This window comes from Eurytemora carolleeae, unplaced genomic scaffold (assembly GCF_000591075.1).
Source record: "Eurytemora carolleeae unplaced genomic scaffold, Eaff_2.0 scaffold28, whole genome shotgun sequence".
Lineage (NCBI taxonomy): Eukaryota > Metazoa > Arthropoda > Copepoda > Calanoida > Temoridae > Eurytemora > Eurytemora carolleeae.
The window spans coordinates 111905-125459 of NW_019396147.1; the positions used below are offsets into that span (position 1 = coordinate 111905).

General features: G+C 31.9%; 1 protein-coding gene across 2 annotated transcripts in view; it reads left to right on the forward strand.

Annotated features, from left to right (window-relative positions):
• LOC111696347 (uncharacterized) overlaps positions 1–13555 on the forward strand; it is a 43378-nt gene that overhangs the window by 21337 nt on the left and 8486 nt on the right. The window contains exons 15-21 of one of the 2 annotated variants that reach the window (XM_023465935.1): positions 2119–2201; positions 3608–3628; positions 4598–4691; positions 5075–5135; positions 11927–12036; positions 12874–13013; positions 13065–13109. In XM_023465935.1, coding sequence (XP_023321703.1) covers positions 2119–2201; positions 3608–3628; positions 4598–4691; positions 5075–5135; positions 11927–12036; positions 12874–13013; positions 13065–13109 — 554 coding nt within the window. Of the gene's footprint in view, positions 1–2118; positions 2202–3524; positions 3629–4597; positions 4692–5074; positions 5136–11926; positions 12037–12873; positions 13014–13064; positions 13110–13555 lie in introns of both variants that reach the window. The other variant, XM_023465936.1, reaches the window with a different exon arrangement.

A 13555-nucleotide genomic window follows, 5' to 3' on the forward strand; every position in this document is an offset into this window, starting at 1 on the left:
TATGATTCCCTGCAAATGTAAACTTGTTTGTATCTTTGCCAAATCATTAGATAAGCCATTAAGTTATATTTAAGGCAGAAGAATTAATTTAACCTTGGGATCGTCCAGTCGTCTTTACAGTCTTACCCTTTGTGGGTAACCCTGTATAGTGTATAATCCTTGGCAAAATTATATGAGAAAAGTCCGATTCAAGTATTATTTATCCTGTCAACTGTCTTTTACCTAAATTAAGAAATCTGTTCAAACAGTTGTAAAAGGTCTTGGTCATATTGCAATCTAGTAATGGATATAAATTACTTCCAAAACTTTCTCATTTTCTTCTTTTCTTTCTCCTAATGTTTAGGACGTTAATCAAAAAAGGTAGAAAAAATCCATCTATATATAAATTTGGCGTGTCTGTCTGTTTGTTTGTATCCAATAAACGGCTGAACCGACCGGGCCCAAATTTTTTGTGGGACATCACGTGACCATAGGGAAGGTTTATGAATGATAAAATTTTTTAAAAAATGTGTTTTAAAGGTTTTTAATTTTGTAAAAAAAAACAAANGATTTGTCAACTCTAGGTCAAAAAGATTACATTTCAATTAACAGACTCATATAAAGATGTTTTTATGTATGCCAATGAAAGGTTTTTTACGAATTTACGAAGGTACAATGTTCGGAAATAAAATTATTGTTTTTATAAGTTGGACGTAGGATGCTTATAAACAGGATAAAACAGAATTAAACTAAATTTGATCATGTCTACAGAAAAAAGTCAATAAAATTAAAAAATATGTGTGCATTTATAAAAAGCCTTTTATTTTTGTGTAAGACAATAGGATACAGAAATACAGTTATGTGAATTATGTAAAACTGTCAATTTTTATTTTAAGTTAAAATTATCAAAAAACCAAATTACTATCCTTTTAAGTACACTAACTTAATTTTGCATTAAATATCGCGTTTCAGAGCCTGACCCAGATTAAACATCAGATAAAAAAAATTAAATTTACAAAGTAGAAAAAATGTTAAACAATTTCAAAGACATACTATTATACTTAAATTGATGATTTTAAATGCTTCTTTCATAATGGTTTACCTTTATAAAAAGGTGAAAACATAGATTGCAAGTTATATGTACATAGATATTTCAATATTAATCATTTCAAAAAAAAGATCCGAAGATTTTTGGTTAAATTTTAAAAGTTTTTTTATTCTTCAAGAATCAAGGTTTAAGATATGAAAGGATTGAAGATACAAGAAAAGTACTTAGTTCAAAGTTTCTAACCCTACATCTTTGCATAGACCTGGATATTTAGAATTATAAATTATGTTAATGAAATAATAAAGTTTCACACCATCTAGCTGCAAAAACATAGAGACTAGAAAAATAAGAATTTTTCAGTTTCATGTCATAATATTTAGTCAAACTATGAATAATTCAAACATCCATCAAAACAATGCTTAAATAAAACATACAAAAAACAATTTATGTAAAAGAATTCTCCTTGCAATAGTTAATTCCAGAATATATCTAAAGTTGCAGCCATCTCTATTTATGTACTTTTTGCCTTCTTTACATTTAAAACTAGTTTTAAATGATTACAAATCTAATCTTAGAAGGAAGATAACAAAATTGTTACTTATTAATTGTCATAAATTGTTTTATCCAATTTCCGAGAATGCGTTATTTTATTTCTGAGCAAACATGAACTTTTCAACCTTATTTTATATGCCACTAAGGTTTGTTAAAAGTTTAATTATTTTTGGTAGCAAGTTCATCCTGACGTTTCCTGATAATATTCGAAAAAGAGGAATTAATATTCACTTTGAAGCCCTTGAGAGCTTATTTTCCGAATTAGTTTTCTTGAGCTCATTTGCTAATATATCCACAAAACTTAATTTCAATTTACATACCATTTCTTAAGCCCATTTCAGTTCAAAACTATATAATGATTGTACCAGGTTCCACTACATGTAGTTCTGCAAACTATATAATTATTGTACCAGGTTCCAGTACATGTACTTCCAAATTATATAATGATTGCACTAGGTTCCAGTACAATTAGTTTAAAACTATATAATGATTGTAATAGGTTCCAGTACATAATATTAACTATATATTGATTGTACTAGGTTTCTGTACATGTAGTTCCATACAACTTGTTTGTTGGTAACACGTGTCCTATGGAGAAAATGAGAATAGTTTGGCCAACCACATTATGTAAAAGAATTCTCCTTGCAATAGTTAATTCCAGAATATATCTAAAGTTGCAGCCATCTCTATTTATGTACTTTTTGCCTTCTTTACATTTCAAACTAGTTTTTAAACGTTTACGAATCTAATTTTTACTTATTAATTGTCATAAATTGTTTTATCCAATTTCCGAGAAAACGTTATTTTATTTCTGAGCAAACATGAACTTTTCAACCACTAAGGTTTGTTAAAAGTTTAATTGTTTTTGGTAGCATGTTCATCCTGACGTTTCCTGAAAATATTTGGAAAAAATAGGAATTAATATTCACTTTGAAGCCCTTGAGAGCTTATTTTCCCGAATTAGTTTTCTGAGCTCATTTGCTAACATATCCACAAAACTTAATTTCAATTTACATACCATTTCTTAAGCCCATTTCAGGGCTATATAGAAGTCAAAATAGACAAAATAATATTTTACAAATGTTGGAGCATATTATATTTTTTATAATCTTGTTTTTATATAATATTTAGTATCTTTGACTTATGTAAGATAAAAAAAACCTAAATTTATTCAAACGAGGTGTGATCAATAAGTTTTTATAACAAATTTTTAGGAGTGCTTCTAGAAGTCTCGGCTCTAAATTTTTTTTAAAGTTCACTATATCTATATCGGAAACATTTTTGGCCAGGTTGACGTCAAGCAGATTGTTGTTGTGATGTAAGGAGTGTTCTCCTGAAGATGGATTAGCTTGGTTGTCACAGTATAGGAATATCTGGAATATTGATCAGAGAAAAAGGACACTTTGGAGGCTTGGTTACCAAAAAATGTTTTTATTAGACGATGCAAAAACCAAGCAGAACCATTAAACATGATCCAGAACGGATTTTAAAACGATTTTATGACCTTTAATGGTAGTTTAATGGGGTTAAGAAGGAAAAATTGAATATATGAATATTTGAAGGATTATGACATGTCCGGGCGGGAAAAGACATCAAAGCCCCCAAAATCGTCGAAAATGTTGCAAGTTGTTCAAACCATTTTAACAAGGGTTCAAGAAGTATGTTTGCCATAGATATATATTATAATATATAATAATTGTACTAAGTTCCAGTACATGATGTTAACTATATAATGATTGTACTAGGTTTCTGTACATGATATTAACTATATATTGATTGTACTAGGTTTCTGTACATGATATTAACTATATATTGATTGTACTAGGTTTCTGTACATGATATTAACTATATGTTGATTGTACTAGGTTTCTGTATATGATATTAACTATATATTGATTGTACTAGGTTTCTGTACATGATATTAACTATATAATGATTGTACTAGGTTTCTGTACATGTAGTTTCATACAACTTGTTTGTTGGTAACACGTGTCCTATGGAGAAAATGAGGATAGTTTGGCCAACCACTAAAATAAAAACAGAAATAAGGTAAACAAATGTTTATTCTACTGCATGGGATAAAAAGAAAGAAAAATGATAACGGAGTTCTTGGACTGTCAACATCACTCATTTGAAGAGTTGTATGCATGATTCACAACTATACCTTTTATACCTTAGTCTGTTAGACTGGGACTAAAAGCAAAAATTATTCCTTTTTTCTAATTTTCAGTTGTGGTTCACGTAAAAGTGACTTTGGGATTTATTTAGCAGAAACAATGAAGGAAATTATGAAAATGTCGGATATCACATTGTTACTCCGATAAGGGGACTTAAGAGTACTTTTGTTAGTCGGTCAGGTAAAGCTTTTAATTGAGGGTCACTTGAAACTTCGTCTACAGTCCCTTTAAACATTGTAAAATTGGGAGTCTTTTAACGGATGCCAAACACTACGTGCCAAGATTAAACAGAGATAAGCTAAACTCTCCAAGATAAAACAGAGATAAGCTTAACTCACCACAATTAAACAGAGATAAGCTAAACTCTCCCTAGATAAACAGAGATAAGCTAAACTCTCCAAGATTAACAAAGATAAGCTAAACTCTCACAGATTAAACAGAGATAAGCTAAACTCTCCAAGATTAACAAATATAAGCTAAACTCTCCTAGATTAAACAGATATAAGCTAAACTCTCCCAGATTTAATAGAGATAAGCTAAACTCTCCCAGATTTAACAGAGATAAGCTAAACTCTCCAAGATTGAACAGAGATAAACTAAACTCTTCAAGATTAAACAGAGATAAACTAAACTCTCCAAGATTAACAAATTTAAGCTAAACTCTCTCAGATTTAACCGAACTATTGAAGAAAAGGTTGAACAGACCTGATCAAAAACTCTGATTTGTTTGATTTTGAACATAGATGAGCTGAGAAAACAAGAATTTGTTGCAAAGTTCTCAAGAATAAGCTGAATAAAAACATAAAACAAACCAAGCATAAAAACTTCTACATTGATTCAGGAGACCTTGCTCCGGGGATGATGAGGGGTTTGTGATGAGGAAATGTGAGCAAAGATCTCCTGGAGATCCTGGAAAATGGGGAAACATTGACGAGGTAGATTAATTTATACAAACAATCTTATCTAAGTTGTATGAAAAGTTTAAACTTTAGATATATTCTGTATCTCTAAATAACAAAATGTTTGTTCAACTATTTAAACTAGTCTGAATTTCTCTTATTCTAAATACTCGATCTAAGCCACTATATTTGTCTTAAATGGCTAGAATTCAATAATGAATCCTTTTAAAGCAAAAATTAATGTATCAGGTTTTAATTTTTAATTTTATTGATTTTGAAATCCAGCGTTTTTATAGTTCATTACAAAAATATTCAGAAAAAAAAGACTTTACCGATCGATTTACAGAACAATTATGGTTTAGACTTTCATAAATTAAGTCTGATTTTCTTCTTATAAAGTGTTCTTTCTCTTACTTTAGTCTGAATGCGTGAAGAAGAATATTCTCCTGGTTCAAGATCATCTTCAGACAATAATCTCAGGTATATCAGATGGTGCGTCTTATCAATATAATCGGATTCAAATTGTCGGGTTGGATTTGGTAATCTTCATCTATCTATCCCTATACTTTGGATACAAAGTACTAGGATTTTTAGTTTATCTTTAAGCTTTGGATAAAAATTACCGGGGTTAGCTTGGTTTAACTTTACACTTTGGATAAAAGTTACCGGGGGTTATCTTGGTTTAATTTTACACTTTGGATAAAAGTTACCGGGGGTTATCTTGGATTAATTTTACACTTTGTATAAAAATTACCGGGTGTTAGCTTGGTTTAATTTAACTTTGGATAACAATTACCGGAGTTTAGCTTGGTTTAATTCAATTTGGGATAACAATTACCGGGGGTTAGCTTGGTTTAGCTTTAAACTTTAAAAATTACCGGGGGTTAGCTTGGTTTTTCTTTATAAAAAAGTGCCGGGGGTCTGGTTTCTATCCTTCAATCTATTCTATATCTTATTATCTATCCTATGATCTATCCTATGATCAATCCTATGACCTATCCTTTGACCTACCATATGACCCATTCTATAACCTATCCTATGGTCTATCCTATGATCTATCCTATGATATATCCTATGATCTATCCTATGATATATCCTATGATCTATCCTATAATCTATCCTAAAATCTATCCAATGATCTATTCTATGATCTATCCTATGACCTATCCTTTGACCTATCCTTTGACCTATCCTTTGACCAATCCTTTGACCTATCCTTTGACCTATCATATGACCTATTCTATGACCTATCTAATGGTCTATCTTATGGTCTAACCTATGATCTATCGAATATATCTAGAATATTTCTAGAATATATCTAGAATATATCTAGAATATATCTAGAATATTTCTAGAATATATCTAGAATATTTCTAGAATATTTCTAGAATATATCTGGAATATATCTATAATATATCTAGAATATATCTAGAATATATCTATAATATATCTAGAATATATCTAGAATATATCTATAATATATACTATATCTAGAATATATCTAGAAAAGATCTCTTTAATTTGGATAAGAAGGACCGGGTTTGGACAAATTATCCTTATAGTTTATGTAAAAATTTCCGGGTTTGGTTCGGTTAACATTTCTTTGACAGATATACTTTCATTCTCTGCATCCGTTGAAACCCCTGCACAGATCTACTCAATTTTATTCAAGGCACGTCTAGGCTCATCAATTATTTTATTGAGTTTTTCTGAAACTTATTGTTCTTCCTGAATTCATGATTTTATTAAACATCAGATTTTCAGGACTTCAAACACAATTTATCTATGTAAAGTTGATTGAGTACATTGAAGTTGACAGGGGTGTATATTTTCAGAAATATACCCCTGGGGGGTGGGGTTGTTGTTCATTTGGAGAGGGGGGATGAAAACGTGGACATCAAAGGGAAAGTTTTTTCACACTTTTCGATACTTTTTACCCAAAAATAAATTTATTTTCCACTACAAATCATTTATTTTCTCTTTTTTTTTGCACGCAAGCACTTCTGGGGGAAATTGTTTTCATAAAGGGGGGGGGAATACTTTTTCGAGAAACACCCCTGTATGAAACCCTTTGTATTTAAAACAATAAATTCTGCTAGATTAGATAAAAATCATCATCAGGTTCAAAAAACAAGTCAAGATGAAGATTTTAGGATGTACGAGGATTAGAAGATTTAACAATAAACATGGGAAGTTTAGGAATAAATACAAGTTTTTAGCAAAATTTCTGGGCCAAGCACCGCGGCTAGGTAACCAAATAATTAAACTATATTATCTAAAATAACGACTTTTGTGACATGACTCTCAATGTTCACGAGCATTGATGTCCATCTTAGTTTTCTGTTTTGTTTATATTCATGTTTTTATGTGCTTTCGACGACAAACAAGAGATTTACATGGATTGATATTTGCATTCATGAAAAAGATGTTGGATTAATTTTCGTTCAATATATCATCATCTTGGCAGTTGGAAACAGAGATGGAGGTTTCAGAATCATCTTTAAATAAGAGAAATCTATTTCGGAGAAGAATCCTGTGTTTTTCTGAAACAAGTTTTTGTTCCAAGATACAATATCTCCTTCTATTGTAGTCTTGTTTTAATACAATGAGAGAGTTTAAAGAACCATGGTTGGATGGAATTGAGTCCACCAGGCGGGAATGGAAAGGATGAATACCTTTGAATTTGGACTAGGTCTGATATTATATGGAGTTGACCATGTCTTTAATTATTGATATGTTCATGGGCGCTATTTCCTCAATTCCTCCCATCTCTCACGACCCATTTTTAGTATAGGAGCTTTTAACTCTAGGGAGCTAGACATCTCAATCTAAGAGTTGAAGTTAGAGATCTTTTTTTTAAGATTGGAGCTTGACAGCTCCCTCTAGGGTTGGAGCTCGACAGCTCCCTCTAGGGTTAGAGCTACACAGCTCCTCTAGAGTTGGAGCTAGGGATCTCTCTCTGTAGAGTTGAAGCTAGGGATCTCTCTCTGGGGTTGAAGCTAGGGATCAGTTCCCTCTAGGGTTGGAGCTAGACAGCTCCCTCTAGGGTTGAAGTGGACTGCTACCTCTAGTGTTAGAGATAGACAGTTCCCTCTAGGGTTGGCGCTAGACAGCTCCCTCTAGGGTTAAAGCTAGACTGCTCCCTCTAGGGTTAGAGATAGACAGTTCCCTCTAGGGTTGGAGATGACAGCTCCCTCTAGGGTTAGAGCTACACAGCTCCTCTAGAGTTGGAGCTAGGGATCTCTCTCTGTAGAGTTGAAGCTAGGGATCTCTCTCTGGGGTTGAAGCTAGGGATCTCTCTCTGGGGTTGGAGCTAGGGATCTCTCTGTAGAGTTGAAGCTAGGGATCTCTCTCTGTAGAGTTGAAACTAGGGATCTCTCTCTGGGGTTGAAGCTAGGTATATCTCGCTAGAGTTGAAGCTGGGGATCTCTCTTTAGAGTTGCAGCTTGGGATCTCTCTCTTTAGAGTTAAAGGTAGGGATCTCTCTCTGTATTTGAGTCTGGTGGTCTACCTCAAGAGTATTGGAGTTTGCGAGCTCTACTCCAAACCAATCTAGGAGTTTAATTGAAACCTTAGTTAAACACAGTAATTAAGCAAATACTATAACCTACAACCCCAACCCTAAATGTATACTAGTTTGTATGTTTAGGTTAGATATGGTATTGGGTTGAATTTCAATAAAGGCAACCAACTTGGCATTTTCCTGCATTTTTTCTAATAAAATCAAACATCATATGGCTTAAACGATAAATTAAAAAGCGTCGAAGCTTTAGAAAAAATTTGTAGGGAATAAAAATTATATTATTTCAATGACTGGATGTGATTCTATATCCAATCCATATCTTTCTTCTCTCTCTTCATCCTTATACTATCCAAACAACCCTTCCCTCCCTTCATCCTTATACTATCTATACAATTCCCTTTCATCCCTTCATCCTTATACTATTCATACAATTCCCTTTCATCCCTTCATCCTTATACTATTCATACAATTCCCTTTCATCCCTTCATCCTTATACTATTCATACAATTCCCTTTCATCCCTTCATCCTTATACTATTCATACAATTCCCTTTCATCCCTTCATCCTTATACTATTCATACAATTCCCTTTCATCCCTTCATCCTTATACTATTCATACAATTCCCTTTCATCCCTTCATCCTTATACTATTCATACAATTCCCTTTCATCCCTTCATCCTTATACTATCCATACAATTCCCTTTCATCCCTTCATCCTTATACTATCCATACAATTCCCTTTCATCCCTTCATCCTTATACTATCCATACAATTCCCTTTCATCCCTTCATCCTTATACTATCCATACAATTCCCTTTCATCCCTTCATCCTTATACTATCCATACAATTCCCTTTCATCCCTTCATCCTTATACTATCCATACAATTCCCTTTCATCCCTTCATCCTTATACTATCCATACAATTCCCTTTCATCCCTTCATCCTTATACTATCCATACAATTCCCTTTCATCCCTTCATCCTTATACTATCCATACAATTCCCTTTCATCCCTTCATCCTTATACTATCCATACAACCCTTCCCTCCCTTCATCCTTATACTATCCATACAACCCTTCCCTCCCTTCATCCTAATATTATTCATACAACCCTTCCCTCCCTTCATCCTAATATTATTCATACAACCCTTTCATCCATATCTGAGCCATAAAGTCCTTATCCTATCCATACTGTTCCGTAACATTTTTTTCTTATCGTTTCCGTTCCGGACCCTCCTTATCTGTATCGTTTCTGTACAATCCTTTATCGTTGTTGTGTTATCCTCACCCTTGCCTATATCGTTACTATACCGTCCTTAACCGTATCTATATCATCCTTTTCTCTCTATATATAAAGGTGCTAATATCAGTTTATTTTTTTGGATATCCGATCATCCGAACCACAAGAATATGCTGAGCTTGGTTGAGTGGGTTGACTTTTATAGGGAAAAATAGCTAAAATCGTAATTTAAGACCAAGTACGGGTTAACTTCAGGAGTAACTTTGAATAACCTGGGCATTGGGCAACGCTGGGTTCCCAAGCTAGTTTTCAATAAAAGCTCTTTCTTTTCTGTCCTTGTTTTGTAATAAATTTATTTTGTTGATTTGTACACTTATACTTACTTTGATCACTAAACAGTAAACATGGTTGATACACATTAAACATAATGACTAGTTCACATTATATAAAACGCTAGCACAGTGTGACAATTTTATCTAATGGACCTGGACTGGTTTTTATAGGAAAAGGAATGTTCAGAAATTGAAATTGGTTTCTGTAAGCCTGACGAGGAAAATTGAGAACCTTCACCTAGATCCAGACTGATAAAAAAGTTGCATCTATTTTCAAGACTTTACAATGTCACAACACATTTGGCCTTTGATTTTATTTCACTCATCTCTTACGCTCTTTTGTAGCCATACATGTTAAGGTGGTCTAACAAATTCTTATAAATGTTTGCGTTAGACCTTGCAACCTTTAGATCACTGTGATTTTAAAAAGGCCTATGATTGTATAGTCACTAAACCTAACCTTAGCCAATCCCTTCAAATCAATGAATAGAATATTTATTTTGTTTAAAAAAAAGTTTGATTGGATTATGTTGAAAAGCTTTTCTTAATACACCAGGACTTACCAAGTTATGATTGTCTTGGAAAGAAACTTTTCTAAACTGAGATTAAACCATCTTTATATTTGTTCTAAAACTGAGATTAAACCATCTTTATATTTATTCTAAACTGAGATTAAACCATCTTTATATTTATTCTAAAGCTGAGATTAAACCATCTTGATATTTATTCTAAAGCTGAGATTAAACCATCTTGATATTTATTCTAAAGCTAAGATTAAACCATCTTTATATTTATTCTAAATCTGTGATTAAACCATCTTTTTATTTACTCTAAAGCTGTGATAGAACCATCTTTATATTTACTCTAAAGCTGTGATTAAACCATCTTCATATTTGTTCTTAAGCTGAGATAAACCATTTATATATTTATTAAAAAGCTGTGATTAAACCATCTTTATATGTATTCTAAAGCTGTGATTAAACCATCTTTATATGTATTCTAAAGCTGAGATTAAACCATCTATATATTTATTCTAAAGCTGAGATTAAACCATTTATACATTTATTCTAAAACTGAGATTAAACTATCTTTATATTTATTCTAAAGCTGAGATTAAACCATCTATATATGTATTCTAAAACTGTGATTAAACAATCTTCATATTTATTCTAAAGCTGAGATTAAACCATCTATATATGTATTCTAAAACTGTGATTAAACAATCTATACATTTATTCTAAAGCTGAGATTAAACCATCTTCATATTTATTCTAAAGCTGAGATTAAACCATCTATACATTTATTCTAAACTGAGATTAAACCATCTATACATTTATTCTGAAGCTGAAATTAAACCATCTACACATTTATTCTAAAGCTGAGATTAAACCATCTGTACATTTATTCTAAAACTGAGATTAAACCATCTATACATTTATTCTGAAGCTGTGATTAAACCATCTATACATTTATTCTAAACTGAGATTAAACCATCTATACATTTATTCTAAACTGAGATTAAACCATCTATACATTTATTCTGAAGCTGAGATTAAACCATCTACACATTTATTCTAAAGCTTAGATTAAACCATCTATACATTTATTATAAAACTGAGATTAAGCCATCTTTATATTTATTCTAAAGTATATGAAAGTAACTTCGGTTGAGTTTATTTAACAGTATATGGTAGGGTTTTGGGGGTTTTATTTGATTTTTAGATATGTATCGGTATTAAAACGTTACTTCCTATATCAGAATACATAAATTCTGAACATTTGAGAACTTTCTTAATAAAATATTTGTAATTTTGGTTTACTATTTGAATTATTATTTATCTTCCTGTGTTTGGTGTGTAGTCTAGGAACTAGCGAGGATGCAATGAAAAGTTTGAAAAGTTGACGAGCAATGTTGTCATGGTTCTGCTCTCTAGCCTGAAACCTAAGTTTAAGAATTTGCATAATATGTATATTAAATTATTAAATTTGGAAAACTTGGGTTTTCTTTTATTTTCCAAAGAATGATTGCCTGCAGGGAACTAAAAGTTTTTTCTTCGAAAAACTTTTTAGGATTTTTCCTTATTGGAGAGCTTTGGTATGAAACCGTTCCTTTTGTTCATAGCTTAGATTGGGTTGAAGGAAACCTTTGTTCTCTCCTAACTTGTTTATATCCAGGATACACTAGAGAAGGGGATACGGATACCCTGGGTAGGGATATTGTGATGAACCTAAACGATCTGTGCTCTGGATCTTTACGAATTGAAGAGTGGAAACTAGTTCTCCAGGTTAGTGCTCGACATGAGACTGTTTCCAACCCTTGATCAGGTTTATAAAATAGTTTTCAAGATTTAACTATTCCCAACCCTTGATCAGGTTTATAAACTAGTTCTCTAAATTTACTGTTTCCAAACCTTGATCAGGTTTATAAACTATAGTTCTCTAGATTTACTGTTTCCAACCCTTGATCAGGTTTATAAACTATAGTTCTCTAGATTTACTGTTCCCAACCCTTGATCAGGTTTATAAAGTTTAGTTCTTTAGATTTACTGTTAACAACCCTTGATCAGGTTTGTAAACTAGTTTTTTAGATGAGACTGTTCCCAACCCTTGATCAGGTTTATAAACTATAGTTCTCTAGATTTACTGTTCCCAACCCTTGATCAGGTTTATAAACTAGTTTTTTAGATGTGACTGTTCCTTCCCAACCCTTGATCAGGTTATAAACTAGTTTTTTAGATGAGGCTCTTTCCAACCCTTGATCAGGTTTATAAACTATAGTTCTCTAGATTTACTGTTCCCAACCCTTGATCAGGTTTATAAACTAGTTTTTTAGATGAGACTGTTCCCAACCCTTGATCATTTTTAGTAATAAGTTGAAGAAAATCCCATGATCATTAAAACTTTAAAATGTTTCAACGCCTTGGCCATCGTTCAATTCTAATAACTGCGTTCTGATGTTTTTTTTATAGGATTATCCATTATTTTGAAATAGTTTCGCAAATGTTTAGGTTTGCTGAAGTACTGGACGATTTGTTATCTTTTTGGTGGATTTTTATCTATCTCCTACGGAATGAAAAATAACACTTTATAAAAAACACCGTGTATCTATATTGTTGTTTTAGGTTGTGGCAGATACTATGACATATTTACAAAACTCCGACAATGCTCTTCATGGGTATAGATACCCCTGGACAAACCAAATCAAATCCTTCAAAACAGAATTCTTCAAACTTATCAAGTGTCTACTCAGTGAAGCAAAAAGGTAGGATAATATTAAATTCTTTCTTTCTTATTTTCTAATTTAATTGTTCAGGTTTATATTGAAGGAGAGAATCGGAGATATCCTTGAACTACTCAGGCAATTGATTATTTATTTTCTCGCTTAGGCCATTAATGAAACTTTAGATTAAGGGATTTAATAGGGGTTTGCATTTAATTATATTTCGATCCATCTCTATATCTAGGATCTTGGATCTTGGACACTTAAAGGGACTGTCAGTGTTATTTCAAGTGATCCTCCATGCTAAAGATGACAATGACCGATTTACAACGATACCTTACCAATTTAATCTAATCAAAGATACCGGTTTTTTTTCTGACTCAGAAAGTGTTTATTTCTGCGAGTCTCTCCATTGATTCTTATAAACAAGAAATACAGTTTAAAGAAACAAAAACATTGATAATATTCACTATGGTATTAAGGAAAATGTTTTTTTTATATTTCATTTTATTTTTCCTATCTGGATGAGTTATTGTCTAAATGTGAAGTTTTTTGTCTAAAAATCTACTTTGTCTATTTAATTT